Genomic DNA, 23,146 nt, shown 5'->3' with positions numbered 1-23,146 from the left:
AGACTAAAAGACATAGGAGGAGAATTAGGCCTTTCATCCCATCAAGTCTCCTCCTTTTATTATTTACCAAGTCTGCTTTGGCAGCACTTTCCAAATTTGCAGTCCCTATCAGCAAGGAGAATAAAGGCAGCAGGAACTGGGGAGTAACACCACCGACAAATAATGCAACCATTTGGAATAATCCCTTCATCATAACTGGGCCTAAGTGTTCAATGCCAGTATGGGACCACTTTCACCAATAATCTTGTGAATGCTGCATCTCAATGATGCTGCTGGTAAGTTTTGTATTGCACCTGTGCCTACATGCCACAACGAGGCCAAACTCAGGATGGGGTGTGACAAACTCATATTCTGTCTGGGTAGCCTCCAACCTAATGGCATGAACATTGATTTCTCTAACTTTCACTAATTACTCACCTTTCCTCTTTTTCCATTCCCCATTCTCATTACGGTCTCAACCCTTCTCTGCTCCTCACCTACCCATTGTCTCCTTCTGGACCTCTCCTCCTTCCCATTCTTCCTTGGTCTACTGTCCACTCTTACCAGATTCCTTCTTCTACAGCTCTTCATCTCTTCCACCCATCATCCCCCCCCACACCTGCCATCTTCCCTGTCACTTGGTTTGATTTATTATCTGCCAGCTTGTACTCCTCCCCCCCCCCCCCCACTCTCTTATTCTGGCTTCTGTCCCCTTCCTTTACAGTCCTGGTGAAAGGTCTTGGCCCGAAACCTTGGTTGTTCCCCTCCCTTGACTTGTTGAAATCCTCCAGCATTTTGTGTGTTGTTCAAAATTCCCAACACCTGCAAAATTCTTTATTCTAAGGAACAATTAGGGAAGGGCAGCAATGTTAAGGGAATGAGTTTATTAAGAAATAATAACAATAGAGGATCGAAATGTTGCAACTTGTGAGTCAAGGGATGATGATAAAGCTATGCGTACATTGATAAGAATGAAATGATCTCAGAAGGCAACAGCCAGCGCCAAATCGGACCCGCCACGCGTGGCCCCAAAAGGACACAATGAGGAAGGGACGTCTGCGCGATGACGTCACGGCGGCGGGGTGGGCGGGAGGACGTTCCCAGGGTGCCGTGCGGCAGGCGGCGAGCCATCTTGCAGTAAGAGGGGCAGGGAGAGAGGGAGAGGGCGAGAAACAGCCGGCTTGCACCCGGGTCGCTGCGTGAGAGTCAGCGGGGTGGGCTCTGCTGTCCCACTCCCCACCATAAATAAATAAAGAAGCCCCTCCCTCCCCCGAGTTTCTAACCTCCTCTCCCCGCCTGAACGGCCTGTGCAGCGGCTGCCGGGGTTGGTGGGTGGGTTCAGCCAGCGTGTGTCCGGTTGAGTGAGGTGAAGGCCCTGGCTCCGGGCAGGGAGGTACTTTACTCGTTCCCCTCCTCAACCACCCCGTCGTTTCCCTCCCTCTCTCCCCATTCCACACCGTCTCCGGCCCATTTGCACGGCAGAGGGAGGTGGTGGACGATGGCACCGCTCGGCTAGTCAGGACAAGAACCTACCTACCCCCCTCCATTTCTTCTGCCCCACTCTTGTCCACTCCCCCCCCCCCCCCCCGCTCGCCGGCCGGCCGGCTCGCCCTCCCTCCCTCCAGTCCAGTCAGCCGGGGGCCCCTGAGTTCCCCTGTCCCCGGATAGGAGGAGGAGGAGGAAGACGCTTCTAGTTCTGGGGGAGGGAGGAGTGGGGTAGGCGGTGTTTCATCTGCGACACCGGCCCGGCCTTCCATTCTTTTTATTGCTAGTTGGGGGGAGAAGAGAGATCAGTTAGCGAGAGAGCAGCGGCTGAATTCCACCCCGGGTAGGGCAGGCTCACGGAGCCCGGCTGTTGCACCCCTTCCTCCTCCCCTCCCCTTCCTTTCCCTCTCGGACCAGAAGGTGGGGAGGGGAGCCCAGCCCGTGAGATAGACGGTGAAAGCGCCGTGTGACTAACGACGAGCTGTAGAGTCACCCACATACGCTTTGCCCGAGCTGCCGCAGCAAGAAGTGGGACTCCGGGACGAGAGACACCTCATCCGAGCGAAACCAAGAGAGGAGCAGCAGACATGGTTATTCTCCGCGGCTGTCGCAGTATTTTAGGTGTGTGAGAGCGGGGCAGTTTAACCCCCTCGCCTACAGGACAACCTACTGACTTTCGGAGATTTATTTGCCTATTTATCATTTTCACTCTGCTGGGATATTTCCACTGCAACGAGAAGATGGTTTCCCTGACCGACTGTGAATTGTTATAGAAGAGTGTTTCAGCAACACTTACAGCAGATCCGTCGAATTTATACTCGTGGTTGTGTTTCCAGCTTTCGAGCGGCGGAGGGGCGAAAGACGAGGTGAGAGGAGCGGTCCTGAAGGTATTTCTTACAGTTTCACGATGCCGGTTAAAAAGAAGAGCGGTTTCCAGATCACCAGCGTGACCACGGCTCAAGTGGCGGCCAGCAGCATCACCGAGGATACCGAGAGCCTGGAAGACCCGGACGAGTCCCGCACCGAGGACATCTCCTCCGAGATCTTTGACGTATCGTCCCGGGCCACGGACTACGAGCACGCCGAAGTGTGCGACCGCAGTTCGTCCGACGAGACCCTCAACAATGTGGGTGAGGCGGACACCCCCGGGGCGCTCTCGCCCAACATCCCTCACGACCGGGAGAGTTTCGGGGGCCGGCTCCCCTCAATGGGGGCAGGAGGAGGCGGCGGGACGGTTGCACCGCTCCCTGCCAGCGGGCCCGCCACGGCCTCGGGACCCACGCCGACCGCTTCCGCGTCGATGAGCGGCGCCTCCGCCGGAGGGACGGCCATGCAGCCGGCGGTAACTTGCACCTCGCGGTTCAGGGTGATCAAGTTGGACCACGGCTCGGGCGAGCCTTTCCGCCGGGGACGGTGGATTTGCACCGAGTTTTATGACCGCGATTCGGACAGCACGATGCTGGCAAGGTCGGCCGACAACATCAGACCCAACGCCAGCAGCAGCAGCATTGCCTTGGAGCAGTCATGCGCCGACAGGGACAGTGGCCTGGGCGCCACGGTCAGCTCCGTTCAGTCCATGCACGTCGCCGATTCCCAGGCTGACACTTCCATCAGTGTCACGGTAGCGCAGTTAGCTCAGACTGATGTACTTCACCAGAGTCAAAGTTTCGTGAAAGGCCAGCAGCCTCCAAGCGGGCTTCCAGTGACTCAAGCTGCATCCGGCACTCAAATCTATACGCCTGCGGTGGGCGCTCAGCAACATCTTTCGCAGAACAGCTTGGGGCAGCTCAGTGCTCTGCAAACGGGGATTAATGGTATGGCCATCCAGTCAGTCAGCGCCTCAAGCTCCCAGACTAATGTAGCTGCTAATGTACACGCTTCGCAAGCTAAACAGTTTCAGTTTTCTCACGTACCACATTTACTACCGTCTCAATCAACTGTTCCCAACAGCCACGCAGAATACGTGCAACATCTGCCTGCCATGCAGGGTCTGGGAACTATCCAGCAGTCTTCGCCAGGTACAGTAATTCAGAACACTGCGGCTATGAGCCTTCCAGCTGGTCATGTGACAAGTCAGGGTCCTTCACCAGCCATGCAGTCACCAGGCAGTGGATCTCAGGTTGCAACAGTGCTACCCCAGAACAGTGATTTGGACAGTCAGAGTGGCCAAGGGAAACAGAATACTCGGCAGGGTCCTACAAAGGGTCTGATCCTGCAGCAGCCAAGTTTGGGGTCGTCAGGTGTTCAGCAACATTTAACCCAACAGCATCAGGCTCTGGGTCTGCAGCCTGGAATGATCAGTCAGGTGCCTGGGTTACCCACTGTGGCTGCTGGCATCCAAAATGTGCCTAGTACTGGCGTTTCAAGTGTGCCTGGTGTGACGCCTAATGTGTGCGCTGCGTCTGTTACAATGCCAAGTGTTCCAGCAACCATGGTTCAGTCCCAGCAAAGTACACAGACACCAATGGCTGGGAGTACTGGGCTAATACAACCTGGGCTTCCGCCTGTGATGCAAGGTTCAATCAACTTATCTTCAATCATGTCACAGACCAACCTGTTTCAGACACAGCAAGGTACAGGTCACCTAGAGGAGAGACGGAATTCAGAACAGCTTGTACTTCAGACTTCTCAGTCTGGTGAAAGCAAGTCCTTCATGAAGCCTCTAATTCCAGAAATTCTTGGTAACCCTTTAAATTTGCAAGTGGCCAGTCCAATGAACAGCCTCACAAATTCTGTGTTCTCAATACCAATACCAATTGATGGAGATGAAGACAGGTATGGTTATTCTCTGAATAAACACTTGTTCTTATTGTATCAGGATACTATGTTGAATGAAAATGTAATGTTTACCTATTTGTGTTGGGCTGTGATTTCATGTGTACCAGTACTCTGATTGTTCAGGATTACATGAATTGTGTTTGGGGATGGATTGTGAGTCTATAGAAGTCTTCACAGCTGAGCCTAGTCACTGTATTTTCCAGCCTACAGAAGTGGGAATGCTTTGTTTTCCCTTTGGGATATGTAGAGGCAGATTTAGTACCTAACGCTGCCACCTGACTTAAACCGCAAAGACAAGGGATCAAAGATGTCTTGTTCTGAAATGAACTAGCAGCATTTTGTGCCTATGTTGATTGAGGAGAGATCCAGGAAATTGATTATCACAGTGAATCTTGTCTAATGACCACCTTTTGGGACTGATATCAGATGGTCTACACAAGCAGGTGCCAGGCTCTTCAAGAGCCAAGTCCAATTCCATTTATGGTTTGAAATTGCATGGAGTGCGCAGTAGATATATTGCCTTGCTTTAAAAAAAGACTTTATTCACTTGTGGAGGGAATAAATCACTTCAAAAATGTTATTGTTATTTTTAGATTGAAATATTTAAGCTTTGATCTATGTAATATATATATATATATAACTATATGAACCACAGTTATGGTTAAAATCCAACATTTTTATATTTATCTAGCTATTAGAGCTTCTGTGAGGTATACTTGATATGTAAACATCTTATGCTGTTAAAATTTGAAATTTGTTAGACTGATTTTAAATATAGGTCATGGTGCTGTATCTAGTTAATTAAGCAACTTCGTATGGCAATAATTTAATCTGACATTCTGATGCATTACTCTACATCTGAGTGTCACGGTATTGATTTTGGTTTGGTTTCTCTAGACTTTAGTGTCTGGTAATTGACATTATTTCATTTTGTTGCAGAAAGATAATTTATTCAATTTTGTCCATTATTTTAAACAATTGTGCATGATTCTGATACATGAACCTCATTTTGAACATTTTCTTTTGTTGGTTAGGGAATCATTTTTTGATAATTGTTCCTTATGGTATGGCAAAAAAGTAAACAGGAAGCTTTAGGCCTGAGGTAACAATTCATTAATCTATAAACCTTGGATAATCAAACACAAAAAAAATCTGTTTTAAAATTTGTATTCATTTGTTGCTGGTATATTGTGATACTTTGGCCTTTGTTTAAGAGTTGATTATTTGTTGTGTGCTAGAATTTTTAACACCAGTTTCTTAAGGCTCAAATTTAGCTGAATTCATTTTTGTTCTTCTTAAGCAGACATTTGAACCAGGCACTTAAATACGTTGATCTTCAGGCCTAGATACCCCAAAGCCATTCTCATGCTCATTCTCTAAGTTTCTACTGTTGCAATTTAAAATTTAAATTTAATGTATATAAGATGATTCCACTGCCACCACACGAGAAAAAAGAATGAATTTTATTCACATCTCTTAGCTCTATCACATTTAGAACTAATCTTTAGTCTGGATTTTGCCTTTGACTCATTCATTTTGCAATGACTGTGATCTTCCATATTTCTAGTCATTAACAGACTGCCAGTATGCTGTTGGGTTACCAGTTGTGGTTACCCACTTTTAGTGCATTCAACTAAGGTGTTAATTTTCAGCGCCATTGGCTTGTATGTGCAGAGAAAAGTGACATAGTTTTTAACAGACCTCCATAATTAACAGACTTGTCTGGTTTGGGAGAAGTATTATTTCTGGAGTAAAATTGTACTTTGACTGCCAATACTCATTCAAAACAGGATGAACCAGTGAAGGGCAAACTTCAGTTGTATCAGATGTGTTCTGTGTACAAACATATATGCACTGGATTTTGAATATCTATAAAACTAAAGAATTGCTAATAGTTGGTCTTCTGACCTAGTTAAGCTGTCTGCTGGCATTAAAACAGCCGTGCAGTTTTGGTAAGAACCCTTGTTTTGCATATGTCCATTGGAAAAGGGTAATTGGTATATTGTAATTTATTAAGTTGTAATCAATTATTACTATAGTCTTTAAAGCAGTGTTGCTTTAAAACTGCGAAACAATTTAGCAGATAAGCGAGAAAAAAATTTTTTGGGAGACTAGTATTGTCTTTTTTAATTTGCACTTGTTTCAGGATTGTGAGTGTTTAGGGAAGATAAATGTATATTAGCAATTCCTTTTGAAAGTGCCGATGAGCAACATGCAGTCCTCTTGAATACACTTCACAGTGCTTGGTTAGGCATTTCCTATGTTTAAACTGTGATGCTGAAGAAATAGTGGTATGCATTCAGTGGCCACTTTATTAGGTAAATGCTCGTTCATGCAAATATCTAGTCAGCCAATCATGTGACAGCAACTCACTACATAAAAGCATACAGAAATGGTTGAGGTTCGGATTTTTCATACCAAATATCAGAATGGGGAAGCTATGTGATCTAAGTGACTGACTGAAATGATTTGTTGGTGCCAGATGGGGTGTTTTGAGTATCTCAGAGCTCTTGGGATTTTCATTCTCAACAGTCACTAGACTTCACAGAGAATGGTGCAGAAAATGTAAGCAAGTGGCAGTTCTGTGGGAATAAATGCCTTGTTACGGACAGACAATAAAAAATCTGCAGATGCAGGAATTCCAAGCAACAGACACAAAATGTTGGAGGAACTCAGCAGGCCAGGCAGTGTCTGTGAGCAAAAAATTACAGTTGACATTTATGGCTGAGACCCTTTGGCAGGACTGGAGAAGGGTCTCAACCTGACACATCGACTGTACTTTTTTCCATAGATGCTGCCTGGCCTGCTGAGTTCCTCCAGCATTTTGTATGTGTTGCTTATTAATGAGAGAGTGCAGAGGAGAATGACCAGACAGATTCAAGCTGACAGTGAGGTCACACTAACTCAAATAATCATGCATCACAACAGTGGTGTGCAGAAGTGCATCTCTGAATGATCAACACGTTAAACCTGGAATGGATGCGCTACAGTAGCAGAAGACCCATGAGCATACACTTTGGACACTTCAGCTACAGGAGACACCTAATAAAGTGTCCACTAAATGTATTTCCAAGTCAGGATTTTGTGCAGCTTGAGTTGGCAGGGAGTGCTAGGCCCCTCTGCCTTCTGCCGTCATCTTTCCTGTGTTGGAGTTCGTTGGTTTTTGAAGTGCTGTTGAGTAACCCAGGCAAGTAAATTACAGTACATTGCAATCACGGTGTGTCAGCATTGGAGAGTACGACTGCTTAGTGCAATGGATAGTGTAAGAATCCAGCTTCCTTACTTGTTTGATTTTACTTGAGAGAGGTCACCAACGTTGGAATACCTTCACAGGTCCATGGACTCTGTCCTTCGTTAAGTACCCCAGCATGTTCTAGGCTTTTGGTAGTTTTGACTACATCTGATAAACCCAAGGTGTAGCTTGGTGTAAATATATAAACTTTGCACTATCTATAGAAGAATGTAAACAATGTTTAAGAAGTAATTTTGAGTTGCATCAAAATGATTAGTGTAGTCAGTTTACTGAAACAAGGTACAGATCTTAGTTATTAGTAATAGGTTTCCTTTCACTGAATGTATTATTGTGTTCGGAGTGTGTTAATTTAGTGAGAATGAGAGGGGAGATATTGAAGAACCTGTTTTTGGTCATTTAAGCTTGTGCATAGAATAATTTTTTTGGTTTGGGACAGCAAATTGTGGATAAAACACTGCTTTTTCTATTTTGTGAATACTGAAGGTCATGCGGTGCCATTCTCTGAGACAGGAGCCAGTGGTATTGTCTTGGCCAGTACTTTCCCTGCTGTAACTTTTTCTGAAATGGAAACAATTGCATATCTTGAATGTGGTGCAATCTCAGGCAAAGGAAGGTACTGTATATCATCTTATTCCCCCAAGGGAAGTGCTATTTCTTATTCTCATCCTAGTTAGAGGTTATAAGGTTGTAAACTTAAGGTTTACATTTTACAGCAGTTATGTGCATCAGTCATTTCAATTGTGAAATGTATGTCTGAATAGCTGCTATCGTCTGGCAGATACAACACATGGAGATAAGGATATGGTATAGATAATTTTATGGAGCTCAATAGCCTCCGTGAACTCTGGGCTGCATTCCAAGATTACATTGGATGGTTGCAATTGTGAAGCCACTCTAACAAATGCAGAGTGTTCATGAAAATCTCTGGCCTATTTATATCTTCCAGTTAGAAGTTACTAAGTGGAGTAATTTCTATAAATTACCAGCAGTGCACAAAATGCATTGTCAGTTTGACATCGAACATCTCTGGAAAATAAAGCATGGTCACAATTTTTTAGAAATTATGTTTTTGCCTTTCATCTGTAAGGGGTTGATTCAAAAGTCTCGGATAATATTTTTTAAGGAAGGAATGTAAACATTACTGTGTACTCATAAAGGATTCATATCTGATCATGGGTGGCCTGGAAAAATTTGTTCTTTTTCACTTTGAAGTTAAGTTTTTTCTGAATTTTATGGCCACTTCTGGTGATAAGTCCATCCAAAATTCCTGGAACTAGTGCTGTCTTTCTCTTTCCAATCCCACTGTCCAGTTTTCATCCCCTTCTCCCCTTGCTGATTCAATCTCCAATGCCAACTGTTCTTTGTCACTTAAATAGTGAATGTCAGCTGGCTGTGTTACAGAGGATCCATCATTCTTTAGCTTAGTCCTCACTTCTGAATATTCACCTAATTGCACATTCTGTTGGAAATTTCTAGGTAACAGTTCTAAATTGGTTTGGTTTGTTTTAACTTTGGTTGTTGGAACTAAGTTGCCCTAGGTAAATGCTGTGTCCTTTTCTGTAAGTCAATAAGTAAGAACCAGATTGCAAGTTAATGCAAGGAAATTATACTATTCAAACTCAGCATCCCTACTAAAGCATAGTCCGCAGATAGCAGCTCACCAAAGTCCTCTACCCTGTGTTAATCTTTGTTGTCCCCAGGTGTCTTCTAGGCAACACTTCTTTCTCTCACAGGGTAAGGTTTTGGAGCTTCTGTTGGTGTTTCTGAACCTTTTTTTATGGGATGGGGTTGCTAGTCCCTTGCCTTCCCTTCCTTTCACATCTGGGACTGTCCTTGGCGGAGTTAAGTGTGCATATTAATATGAAGTGTTTGGTCATGGATGAGGAATGCGTATGTAGCATACTAAGAAAGGAAGTGCTGGCATTCAAAAGGGTCCAGAGGAGGTTTAGGAGAATGATTTTGGGGGTGAAAGGGTTAACATATTAGGAACATTTTGATGGCTCTGGGCCTGTACCCACTGGAGTTTAGAAGGATGAGGGAATCTTATTGAAACCTATTGAATTTTGAAATGCTTAGATAGAATGGATGTGGAGAAGATGATTCCTATAGTCGGGGGGGGGGGGGGGGTGTTCGGACCAAAAGGCACAGCCTCAGAATACAAAGAAATCCTTTAGAATGGAGATGAGGAATTTCTTTAGCCAGAGGGTGTAGAATCTGTGGAATTCATTGCTAAAGACAACTTTGGAGACCAAATCATTAGATGTATTTGAAGCAGAGGTTGATAGGTTCTTGATGAGTAAGGGCTTCAAAGGTTACAGGGAGAAGACAGGAGAATGAAGTTCAGAGGGGTAATAAATCAGCCATGATTGAATGGCCAAATAGACTCAATAGGACAACTGGCCTAATTCAGCTCCTATGTTTTATATGTGCTTCCTTAAAATGTGTTGCTGTTTCAGTGGAGTTCTGCTAAAGAACTTATTTATAAAATTTATCATTGCTTCTAGTGGAAGGTCCTGCAAATATAATTCCTTTTAGAAGAGTAAGGTTGCTGTGAAGAGTTTCACTGCTCTACTTGTTTCAGATTGTTCTTTGTAGTTTTTTTTAATTTAACCTGGCTCCTTTGTTTGTGAAGAATCTTATGTAATGGCCGCCTTCCTGTTCCCAACGCTTTCTTCTGGTATTCTTTAAGGAACTTTCCGTGGCGTTTTCTAGTCTTGTTTGTTGTTAAGGTTGTAGCTTTAGCAATAACCTTTTCATTTCACAACCATCTTCCTTGATCTCCCTTTCTGCTCCTAATTTGTCAAGCTGTTTGCCCAAACTCTAGTACCAGGTTGAATACAAGTTTCCAGTGAATATTGGAGCAATAAAAATCATTTTTAGTCTATTTTCTAGCTGCCAGGATCGAAAACATTCGAAGGTTCAATTCTAACTCTTGATATGATGGCCCAACTGGATGAGCTATGCACCAGATCTGTGCCATCACTAAACTTGTCTCCATAGCATCATCCGATGCTGCCCTGTTTCCAGCTGAAATCTTGACCCATTCCTTTACATCTGCTGGGGCTGAACCAAAGCATATTCTACTGTCATGAATTTTGAAGTCCCTTTCTTGATTTGCCTTTCCCTTTCTCCAAAATCCTCCTTGAACCATGTCAGCCAGGATATCTGTGCTCCAATTCATCCCACTTTTCAAATACTTCTCAGTTGCTAGTTAAAACTCCTTCCCCATCTCTGCCTTTCCTGCTCTTTGCTGTTTTGAGAGTCCCTTTGTTTTTGACTAAGTTTTTTCATCTTATTACCTCCAAATTTTTCTTAATCGTTCTTGTGGCACCTTTAGGATTATTTGCTACATTGACATATTTGCACATGAGTAAAACAATGTTTTTATGATTTATTATAGTTTGTGAATTAATAGAATTTAATGTGACTTTTGCGCAAATGTATGTTCCAAAGGCCAGAAGTCCAAGGACCTCTGTTAGATACTACGGACTACAGGTGTTTTGCTAGATTGTCAAATTTACGATTAACAGCTACTTGTGTTGTCTGTGGCAACACCCATAAGCAGTTTTGTTACTTAAAACTAGCCTTAACATCGCCGTCGAGTTGTGCAACTGTCTCAAAGACTTTGTTCTGCAGGACACTTGGTGAAGCAATTTTCATTTGCACATTAAGCAACTTTATTTTGGCTTGGTATTTCACTGCTTTGGCAGCACTTGATGCATTAGTTTGACAAAGAAGCCTACAGCAACCAGCACAGCATCTAGAAGGAAAGACAATCCAAAGGAGTAGTATAAGGTTGGGGTTCGAGTGGGAGTGTTTCTGAGGGAGTTCCAGAGAGCCAAGGATAAGTGTTCTACCACCAGAAAGGGAGGCTGCAATCCTTCCAGACATTTGTGCTTAGGTTCATTACACTGGAATGACCTTGTGGCAGGCATCACTAGGAATAGTGGCAAGTGAGAATAATTGCATTGAATGTTTTGAATACAAGATCCTCAACTAGAGTAATTATTTTTGTAAAACTTAGTCTTGTGATTGGCTGAACATGCTGAATTTGAATATTAATGATGGAGATGAGAGCAGATTGGTCTTGTCGAGCAAAGCGTTTGCAGTTTAAAACATGGCAGTGACTATAAACATAGAGATTCTGCAGATGCTGGAAATCCAAGTATCATACAAAATGCAGGAGAAGCTCAACAGGTCAGGTAGTGTCTATGGAACTGCATAAACGATTGATGTTTCAGGCAAAGGCCTTTAATTAGGGCTGGCATCAACACTTCAGGCTGAGACCCTTCGTCAAGGTTGACATTGATGTTTCGGGTAAAGGCCCTTCACCAGAACTGGCATTGACGCTCCGTGCCGAGACCCTTTGTCAGGATGCCTGATTATTCCTTTCCATAGAGGCTGCCTGACCTACTGAGTCATTCGGGCATTTTGTATGGTTATTTTGTTATCCTGGCTTTGTCCAATTTTAAATATCAGGCCCCCTGTCATGAGGATTGAAAACGGATTTCAAAAACTGGTATGTAGTAGGAACTGCTTTAGAGTGGCATTATGAATTTGTGAATTCTTAAACAATTTGAAATTTTAACCTAAACAAGTCTATTCTGACCTCGAATAGAAAAGTTTGATCCCAATTTTATGTTTGTACATTGTCCCTTCATCAAATTGTAGCTGGGTTGAGCTTAGCTTAGATTCATGATGTATGTGGAAGAAGTTAAATAACAGTTGTTCATGAATTTCCAGACTGAAATATGGCACCTGACAATTTCAATTACTATTTAGCTCTTGCCTTCAGTCTGTAAATTCCACTTGTTTAGATGAACTCTTCTGAACCCACAAGCTGTTGGATGGAAAATGACAAAGACATTTGCAAATTGAACCATTTTGATTGGAGAATAATCCTTCAGATATCATTGCCTTAGAAGATTCCAATACCATTATAAAATGGCAAGTTTATAAAACTTAAAAGGCATCTTCTGAGTCAGATAAGCCCAACACTGGACTCCAACACAGCCTGGAATGATGCCACTTTGCTGCAGTTTAGTTTTAAGTAAGGCAAGTTTGTCTACTGCAGAGATATGCTGTGAATATTGCAAGTCATTTGGAAATTTATAAAATGTATTAAGTTCAGCCTGTTCTATTATTTTTAAAGTTGGTCAATTTGAATCTAGTACCTAGCCACATTTGATTTTGCTGTGAATATTAACTGATTAATTTGTTAACATTTTACACTGCTCATCGTGACCTGTAAGAAGCAATTCCGATTTAGTACTTAGTCCCCATGCCAGAACGTCTGATATTATTTGCACTGTATTCTTATGTATCATTAACCTAGCATCTTCATGGTCTTCGTTGATTTGTACCTTTTTTATTGCATTGGTCTGTTTGTCTATTCAGTAGTTTGGATTTATAAACCAATCCTATTTGAGGAAGCTCAACAGAATCACAATGGTTAGAAAACTGGGCTGTCACTATTAGAGAAATTAAATTTAAAGCAGTTGTCCATAGATTCATTAGACTTCGTCAAATATACATTATCATTGTCTGAATATTTAGTATTAGTCTATATTTAGTCATTTACTATTAATTTTGAAATTTGTAACCTGAATATTTTTTATTATACCTGGTATTCCAGTAAGCTATTTAGTGTTGAGTTGCAAAAGGTACTATAGCCCAGACAACAGTACCGTAGCATGTGATGACTTTGCCCTTTTCTGCATTTATTCTCTGTACTGTGCCCAATACCTGAAGAAAAGCAGGTGTGGATTCAGCAAGAAAGAAATTTGTTAGATTCTTGAAAGTACTTTTAAGAATTGACCAATGCTTCAGTGTACAAAAAAAATGGTTTCATTAGCTTCTGCATTTTGTCTTGGTGAATTTAAAGTGGAGGGTAGTTAACTCATTTAACAAGTGTGTAGTTTATTTAATGAACATTTAAATCACTGAGGTGCTTACTGAGCAGGTAACTTTCTTGTATTTTAATTCTTTTAGAGCCAAATAAAATGGATAGTACTGCTTCACTCTGGCATTTCACACGGAACAATAAGTTTTGTAATTTGTTCTGAATCGTTACTGATAGGTCACCATTGCAAATAGGCTGTTATGTTTACTGTGGTTTGATTTTTGATTTGATGTTGACTACAGACAGGCTGCCTTTTGGATTTAGATTTAGAACCATTTCAGGACCACCTTCCCCTCTGCCAACAGATTTTTATATAATCCATATCTTGCTATTTCTCTTTTACACTATGTAATTTTTAATTTGCAGTAATTGTTGTCTTGCATTGTTTTGCTAATAAAACAAAAAAACATTTCATGTCAGTGGTAATAAATCTGATTTTGATTTTTAACATTAGTTTTGAATTCTCAATACAGAAATTCACAGTGGGACTTTTGGGTGGGTACTAAAATAACTTAAGATGCAAACCGCTTGGGGCTAGTGCATTTGCAGATCTTCAACATGGATTGGAACTGTCTTTAGAGGAGAATTCCAGTTGAAAATCAACTATTGCTTTTGTTCCCCACTTTTGTTAGCAACTTGAATGGGAAAGAGGAAGAAATGATACAGCCCAACTGGCACCAGACTCCAAATAAAAGTGAGTGCTTGGCAGGAAGTGTAATTGTAATGCAAATAAAAGAATTCAGGGGTGTTGTGCCACACTTCAGATTTTGTGTTTGCCAGTATTCAAGGGGTTCACTTAAGCCTGGATAGTGTACAGCGGCAACAACTTGTATTTATTTAGAGCCTTTAATGTAAGGTACTCCACATGAGCATGACAAAATAGAAGTTGACACAGCCTCTTACAGAGGAATTGGGAAAGGACCAAAATTTTGGTGAAAGAGTAGTAACATTTAAAGCAGGTAGAAGGGATTGGGGAGGTGTTTGGCAACTGATGGTGAAGATGCCTACACTCAGTGGTCACTTTATTAGGTAACTCCTGTACCTCATAAAATAACTGTGGTCTTTAGCTGGTGTAGCCCATCCACCTCAGAGTTTGATGTATTGTGCATTCAGAGATGCTGTTCTGCACACCACTGTTATTTAGTTACTGTCGCCTTCCTGTCACCTTGAACCAGTCTGGCCATTCTCCCCTGACTCTTTCATTAACAAGATATTTTCCCTCTGCAGAACTGCAGCTCACTGGATTTTTTTTTTTGTTTTCACACCATTCTCAAAGAAACTCTTGTGCATGAAAATCCCAGGGGATCAGCAGCTTCTGAGATATTCAAACTACCCCATCTGGCGCTAATAATCATTCCTCAGTCAAAGTAACTTCGATCACATATCTTCCCATCTCGTTACAACTGAACCTCTTGACCATGTCTGCATGCTGTTATGCATTGAGTTGCTGCCACATGATTGGCTGATTCGATTTGCATGAACGAGCAGGTGTACCAAATAAAGTGTGTGTCTGATAGATCAATTAAATTTGGTGATAATAGCATGCCAGTAGGGATGAGATACAGTTATCCCAGATAATTGTGGATCTGGAGAGTGCTGAAGTAGGGATTAGGGGATGGAGAGATTTGAACCCAAGTGCAAATTTTCTTCCTGAGTGACACACAAAATGCTGGAGAACATAAGAAATATGGAGATATCTAAAGAGTCAGCCAGCATCTAAGAAGATGAATAAGGAGCTGATGTTCCAGGCCGAGAGCTTTTATCTTGAGTGTTTGCTCAATCTGGAGTAAATGTAGAATAACGAGTACGTAGGTGAAGGCTGAATAGGATTTGGTATGTGTTAGGATGCCTGCAGCTGAGTTTTGCATGTCCTTAACATTTATAAAGGAAAACCATGACGGTAGAGAATTAAGAAAGTAGTATACTTGGACTGCTTAATACTGGGCCAAATGGTGCCATTTTGAAACGAGCACCTGAGTTCAAATCTGTAGGAAAGCAAAATGCAGTAAATTATGTGATGGTCGTATGTTCAAACTAGTGAAAGGCAACCTTGAAGCTGGCTTTATTGCAGAGCAAATTAATGCTTTGAATTGCAAGTTAAGGTAGTGAAGTCTGTTTTAATACTGGGATTGTTAATGTGGATGAACTAAGCTTTCCTTATCCATTGTTATTCTGCGACCATGACTGGTTCATGGTTTTCCTATGCTCTGCAGTACTTACTGTTCTCTGCTTTCCTGTTGCATCTGCAATGCAGCTTGAACTCTATGCTATTTCGTTTTTGGCTAAATTTTCCTGCTGTTTAAAACCGAACTGAAGGCAGTATTTAGTTAATTTCCAATCTTGCTTGTGTATAATTTGGTATAGGAAAAATGTGACAAATATTCGTGGCAGCAGTAGCATCAAATTACAAAATATTAGGACATTTCAACATAGTCTTTTGTTCCAGTACTGATTAACATATCTTCCATATAAATCCCACTGGAAATTAATTCCAAACACAGATTTTGCAAATGCTGGTAATCCAGAGTATAACACACAATGCTGGAGGAACTCAGCAGCTCAGGCAGCATCTATGGAAAATAATTAATTTCAGCTTGTGTGGAAAAACTTGAATTGATTGGAGTTGATATCCAGGACATTCCCCCGCCCCCCGGAAGTACTAATTATTATTTTCTAATTATGTACTAATCTATTTTCAATCTTGTGTTTTTAACTTTATGCCACCATCAGGCCATGATGATCTAACAGTGTCTTATCAAACCTTAAAGTATCTTAACTGCAATAAAATTATAGTCTGAGGTATGTTTTTGTTGAGGGACTAGTGTTGGCCAGGAGCGTACACCTTGCTATCTTTGAATAAATGACAAAGGATTTTTGCATCCAGTTGAATAGGTGGATATGACCTGTGTTCTTCCAGGGCGGGTTTGCCCCGGTCAGTCATCGTTTGAGCTAAAAATGCAATGGTGTCATTGTAAGTGGGACTTCTCCTTGATTGTGTTACCATATTTGATTACCTCCTACACGGTGTTCCTGTGGCAGAACTAATTATTGGCAAAGATGACACTTCCTGCATGTTGAAGGCAGCCCACTGATTCTGCATTGCTTCTCAGTGCTCATTTGTCATATGTAAATTAAAGCTTCAACCAAACATTAGGTATCCAGTACTTCTCTACTTGTGTTGAACCTTCTGCATTAATAATTCCCTTCAAGTTAATTACTGCTAGTTCATTTTATAAATCAGATTTTAATGGGTAGCTATTTTGTACTTTTGCTCTGTGGGAAATGATGGTAGCTGACTTCTTTCCAAATGAGCTTGAATATGACCAATAATATTTTGGAAAAGTTAAAACAGCTGTTTAGATGGTGGTAGATGAGGATGGAATTAGCTGCTTTAGTGACCTTTGGGAATGGCATCATGGTTAGCACAGAAATATTGGGTTGAAAGGCCTGTTGTCTGTGCTGTACTGTTTGTATATGTTAATGATTTGAATTGAATGTGAAAGAGGAATGTTCCTGTGTCATTGTCATGGGATTCTAAAATTAAACTCCATGACAAAGCAAGTATGGAAAATATGTTTAATTTTCTGTGCTCCATGAACTTCAAATCTAAAGCCTTGTATCTTGAAGAAGTGTACAGCGGGCACATGCACTGTTTTATTGGCAATTCTGAAACTTGAGACAAGTTTATCAAGGTAAATAATTCATGTCTAGGTAGTTTCAAGATTAAAAATTTTAGAGAAATTCCTTTTGAGGAATGAAAAGTAAGTACAAGGGAACGTCAAGCTTAAATGGATATGGCATCGATCAAATAGATGGTCTGTATCCTAGGGTGGAAATGTGAAGTGGGGAGGCATTTAAAGGAGATTTGCAAGGAAAGTTCTTGAGCAAGTGTCTCAAGCAAACTGCTAGAGGAGGTGGCTAAAGCAGTATAGCAACATTTAGACAGGCAGATGAATAGCCAGGGAGTAGAGAGATCGACAACATCCAGGCAGATGGAATTAGTTTGGCATCATGGTTAGCATTGACACAAGTGGAGTGAAGGGCCTGTTTCTATGCTATACTGTTTTAGTCCATGCATGTTTATTTGTTAATGATTTGAATTGAATTCATGTGGCTTTTAAGTACATTGTAGTTTTGGATTAATTACAGCAGAAATTTGAAACTATCTGGACCCAAAACACTTCCATTTTTTTTTGAGCTCCCGGTAGTCTTAGCGTAGTGTTTATACTTTAAATCCATAGGAAGGGTGTGTATTAGTCATTGGGTTTAAAAAATGCTGTAGAAATTTTTTTGGGTACTTCCCCTTCAGTGATCATTGGCTAAAATCTCAATGATTTTATTTTCTTTTAAGTTGAATGTGAGTTTGGGGAAAGTGTGAAAAGTGGGATGGGGTTTATTTTGCACCAAACCAGTGTTGTCTTTTGTGGGTGGGTTGGGGGGTGGGGGAGTGCTAGGGACTTGTAAAATCCTCTAGGAAAGGGGTTCCCAACTTTTTTTATGCCATGGACCCTTCCATTGACCGGGAGCGCACCAAGTTGGGAACCGCTTCTCTCAGGGCTTACACGGTGGCGCGGAGAGGATCCGATCTCTTGTGAAACCATCTGGAGGAGGAATCAAACAGAAATCTAGAGCAATGTACATAAAATGGTGAATGATCTCAGCAGGTGGAGGCAGCATCTGTAGAGAGGAATAAAGCTGAGATCCACTCTTTATTAGGATCCTTCACCAAGACCAGTCTTGATGAAGGGTCTCAGCCCAAAATGTCAACTGTTTATTTCTATCCATTAATGGTACTGGACCTGTTGAGTTCCTCCAGCATTTTGTGTTGCCCTAGAACTAGGAATCAATATTGAAAAAATGTAGGCCACCAATTGAAGCTAAGGTCTGTGAGTCTTCTCCATTTCGATAAGAATGTTGAGAGCAGAGTCATGGAATATATTTAAGGCAGAAATACATTAATTCTTCAGTGAAAGGTTACTGCAGGTATAAGCATTCACATTAAGATTATACTGTAATGAGATCATTCAGGATGTTATTAAATGGGTGAATAGGCTGAAAGATCCAGATAGTTTCCTCTTGCTTCTAATTCATATTGAATTTCGAAGCCAATACGTATAGACGAAAGGCAAACTTAATTCTAATACTAAATGTTACATTGAGTTTATGTTTAACTATACATGGATCAAATGGCAAAGGCTCTAATTTAATGCCAGCTTATCTCAGTCAGTTTCTTGCTCCACTAATCCCCTACATACTTACCCATCCTCAGAGTTAAATTTTTTTTTACCCAGTCACCATAGTGACAATGTGGGTTTCACTGACATTGTTAGATGATGAAAAAATTGAATTTTACTCCCATCTGTGACACTCCATTCTCCTAAACTATTGAGAGATAGTGAGGAGCCGCACCACTCAGTAACCTCCAGTTTAACTCTGGCCTAATCAAGTGACAATTTCTAATGGCCAATTAACTTGCCCTCTGGTATGTCTTCAGATTGTTGGGGGGGAACAGGATCACCCGGAGGAAACTCGCAGTGAGAATGTACCAACTCCTTACAGACAGCAATGGGAAATGAACCCAGGCCACTGGTACTATATAGTATTGTGCTAACCACTGTTACTGTGCCTACTTGCATCACAGTACTCAACCACTGACCTACTCTACTTTCGGGAGTGTAGTGATCCTTAGTCCCCTCCATCCAAAAGCCCTTGAGGGTTTTAGTTGGTATGGGACGTGGTAATGCCATACTCTTCTTCGAGGTGTTAAAGTACTGCTTATCAGCTTGTGTCTGAATGTTGTCTCGTTCTTCTGCCGTAAGTGTTTGCTGCTTTGTTTACTAAGTACTGACAATTGGAATTGATCAGTTTGCAGACAGTAGCTAATTCCCCCCCACTCTCTCCTCATGATGGGAGAGCATTGAAGCAGTTGACAACGATTTACTCGGAGATGCTTTCCTGAGGAACTCGTATAGTGATATTCTGGGGGTGGGAAGGGGGTCACCGGAATGTTTCTCATTTAATCTTCATTGACTTCAGTTTTACATGAGTTTTGTTTCAACCATCTACAATTTATGCAGTCTGGGGAACTTTGATGGAACACTGTCTGGACATTGGTGATAATTGTCACTTGATAGGACTGTTAAGAGCATGTTCCATCACTAGTGGTTAGCCCCTTAAACTAGCACAGGTCTGAAGAAGCACTGTAATGTGTAGGACTATAACAGTAATACAACAAGGTTTCAGAGCCCATATACCAAGGTTGCAATCCCATTAACCCTGCTTGGCTGCTGAGGACCATTGAATCTACCTCTATTCCCATTGGGCGAGTTGCCAGCTGTGCAAGCATGTTATAGGCATATATGTTGAGCGAGCTAGAGCTTTTGTCTTTGAAGCAAAGGATGGGAAGTGACCTGTTAGGAGTACAAGATGAGAGATATAGATTGAGTAGATAGCCAGGGCAAAAGTGGGTAAAGGTGATTGGAAGAAACTATAGGCGGTTGTCAGGGTTAAGGGTTTTTTTTACGCAGTTCTAGGTGCGTGGAATGCTCTGGGTAGGAACATTTATTTCTCAGGCCTGAGGAAGGGCCTCGCAAATGAAACTTTACTTTCTCTTTCCATCAATAATTCCTGCATAGTTCTAGTGTTTTCCAAAAATGAGAAAATCTGCCGATGCTGGAAATCCAAGTAACACACAAAATGCTGGAGTAATTCAGCAGGCCAGACAGCATCTATAGACAAAAATGCCATTGACATTTTGGGCCAAAACCATGTTGTTTTATTGTAATTGTATTTTTATAAGTCTTACCCCTGGCACCTTGCCCTTTAAAATTCATTACACTGACCAAGAAGCTTAATGTGCTGGTGACCCATTACAAACATTCTCCTTGTTCAACACATCTATCTCTGCCTTCTCTCCTGATGAAAATAGCTTGCATTTTCTGATTCTGACAGAGAATCACAAGAGCAGAATCAGGCCATTCGGCCTATCGAGTCTGCTCTACCATTCCATCATGGCTGATTTGTTATCCCTCTCAACCCCATTTTGCCTTCTCACTGTAACCTTTGATGCCCTTACTTATCAAGAGCTGATTGTCCTCTGCTTTACGTATATTGAATGACTTGTATGAATTATATTTATATCAGTCCATTAAAGAAAACGTGATTTATAGATTAGCTTTATTTGTCACATTTGCATCAAAACACGAAGAGAAATGTATCAATGACCACCATTGCCCAAGCTAATGCTGGGGGCAGTCTATAAGGGACACCACGTTTCTGGTGCCAACTCATTCATCCACATGATTTAGTAGGACAAAGTCAGCATGGTTTCTTTAAGGGGGAATATTGTCTGACAAGCCTATTGGAATTCATTGAGGAAATAGCAGGCAAGATAGACAGAGTCAGTGAATGTTGTTTACTTGGATTTTCAGAAGGCCTTTGACAAGGTGCTGCACATGAGGCTGCTTAACAAAATAAGGGTTCGTGGTATTACAGAAAAGATAACTAGCATAGGTAGAAAATTGGTTGATTGGCAGCAGGCAGAGACAGAATAAAAGGGCCTGTTTTGGTTATCTGTTGGTGATGAGTGTTCTCCAGGGGTTGGTATTGGGACAGTTTCGTTTCATGTTATAAGCCAGCAATTTAGATGATGGAATTGATGGCTTTGTGACCAAGTTTACAGACGATGCACGGATGGGTGAAAGGGTTAAGTAGTAGTGAGGAAGCGGGGAGTCTGCAAAAGGACTTGGATTGGGAGAATAGGTAAAGAAGTGGCAGATGGAATATAGTGGAGGAAAGTTGTGTGGTTATTGCTTTGGTAGAAGGAATATAAAGATGGAAGCTCTTTTCTAACCGGGAAAAAAATACAAAAATCAGGTGCAAAAAGGCTGGAGTCCTTGTGGAGGAATTCTTAAAGGTTAACTAACAGGTTGAGTTGGTGGTAAGGAAACCAAATGGAATGTTGGCATTCATTTCAAGAGGACTGGATATATGTATTTCTTGACATACAGCAATTCAGTCCTAACCAAATCACAGGACAATTTATAATGACTAATTAACCTAATATAATAAATATAACTGCATTTTTTGTATCATGATAATGCAGCAGAATTTATAGACATGGTTAAAATCTACCATTAACCATACAGGTCCTCTCTACAGATTAATTTTGAACTTTCTTTGTTCACTTATGCTCATGTTCTCACAGTCTTGCATTTGAAGTTGCATAAAGTAATATTAATTCGAAGAATGGGGGTGGGGGCATCCCTAATCATGACTTGTGGCCTGATTTATGATGTGATGCTGTTGAATTTCTGCTAAAATTTTAAGAATGCCTTTAACATTTGTAAAGCCTTTTTTAAATTAAAACTGGCGTGAAGCCATCTTTGTGGTGATTTCTTTAATTTCCCAGCACTCAAATCTGAATCCACAATACATTATCATGTCACAGTATAATCTTGTGTATCCTGTACAAATGAGCAATGTGAAGAAATTTGTGGGGTTGTCAAACAAATTCAGTATCTTTGAATTTTTTTCAGTCTATTCTACTGAGGGTTGCTGGCCAAAGGCTTGATATTTAGTTATCAGATTCAAGAATGTGGAACATTTAGCTTATCAGCAATGCATAATGTGTATATGGACGTTTTGTCTCTTCTGACTTGTTTACTGCTAGCACCAGGTTATCAAGCTAAATGGAATGTTGGCCTTCATTGCCAGTGGGATTGAATTTAGAGAAGGGAGGTTAGGCTGCAGGGTACTGGTGAGGCTGCGCCTGAAGTACTGCATCCTGTCTTGGTCTCCTTACTTGAGCAAAGACATACTGGCTTTGTAGAGGCACAGCAAGTTCACTAGGTTGATTCCAGAGATGAGGGGGTTAACCTATGAGGAGAGATTGAGTCACCTGGGACTATACCCACTGGAATTCAAAAGAATGCGAGGGTTTCTTGTAGAAACATATAAAATTATGGAAGGGTTAGATAAGATAGAGGTGGGAAAGTTGTTTTTACTGGTGAGACTAGAGCTATGGACACGGCCTCAAGCTTCAAGGTAACAGATTTAGAATGGACATGAGAAACTGCTTTTCCCAGAAAGTAATGAATCTGTGGAACTTCCTGCCCAGGAAGCAGAAGAGGCAACCTTATTAGATATATTTAAGACACCAATTTTTATGTCACAGGGGAATTAAGCATTTTATAGAAATTAGACCATAAGACATGGGAGCAGAATTAGCCTATTTGTCCAAGTGAGTCTCCTCCACCATTCCATTATGGCTGATTTATTATCCCTCTCAACTCCATTCCCCTGCCTTCTCGTACATAACCTTTGAGACAGCCTGACCAATCAAAACCTATCAACCTGTGACCAACTGCAAAGGGCAGGTAGGGGGAGCCGAGTCCATGGCCAGATAAGCCATGATGTTGAATGGTGGAGCAGACTCAGAGGGCCAAATGGCCTACTCCTCTTGTTCCATTTGTTTAATTCTTGTTTTTTCTCCATTTAATAGCAGTTGAAGACCAATGATCACTGCTTTTCTCATCTATGTAAGAAGAGAAAGATGTGGAGTCTTTTTAAACAATCTAGCAAGACTATAATGTTTTTGGAATCAATGCAATCTTGTGGTTTCTACTGACCAACATCTTCTCCAAAATGCTAATTCACTTGCATTTCTTTGAGTCTTAAGATGCTTGTTTTGTAATGATTCCTGCTAATGTCAAGGATGTACAATGTTGGTATCGTTAAGTGTATATATG

At 41.5% G+C, this 23,146-nt stretch overlaps 1 protein-coding gene across 2 annotated transcripts in view; it reads left to right on the top strand.

Annotated features, from left to right (window-relative positions):
• The first annotated feature begins 1,055 nt into the window (after nt 1–1,055).
• Nucleotides 1,056–23,146, top strand: part of LOC132406975 (TSC22 domain family protein 2-like) — a 90,787-nt gene continuing 68,696 nt past the window's right edge. Inside the window, exon 1 of one of the 2 annotated variants that reach the window (XM_059993152.1) lies at nt 1,056–4,239. In XM_059993152.1, coding sequence (XP_059849135.1) covers nt 2,372–4,239 — 1,868 coding nt within the window. In that variant the 5' untranslated portion in view covers nt 1,056–2,371. The remainder of the gene's footprint in view (nt 4,240–23,146) is intronic. The other variant, XM_059993159.1, reaches the window with a different exon arrangement.

Source organism: Hypanus sabinus, chromosome 2 (assembly GCF_030144855.1).
Source record: "Hypanus sabinus isolate sHypSab1 chromosome 2, sHypSab1.hap1, whole genome shotgun sequence".
NCBI classification, from domain to species: domain Eukaryota; kingdom Metazoa; phylum Chordata; class Chondrichthyes; order Myliobatiformes; family Dasyatidae; genus Hypanus; species Hypanus sabinus.
This window is presented reverse-complemented; position numbering and strand designations above follow the sequence as displayed.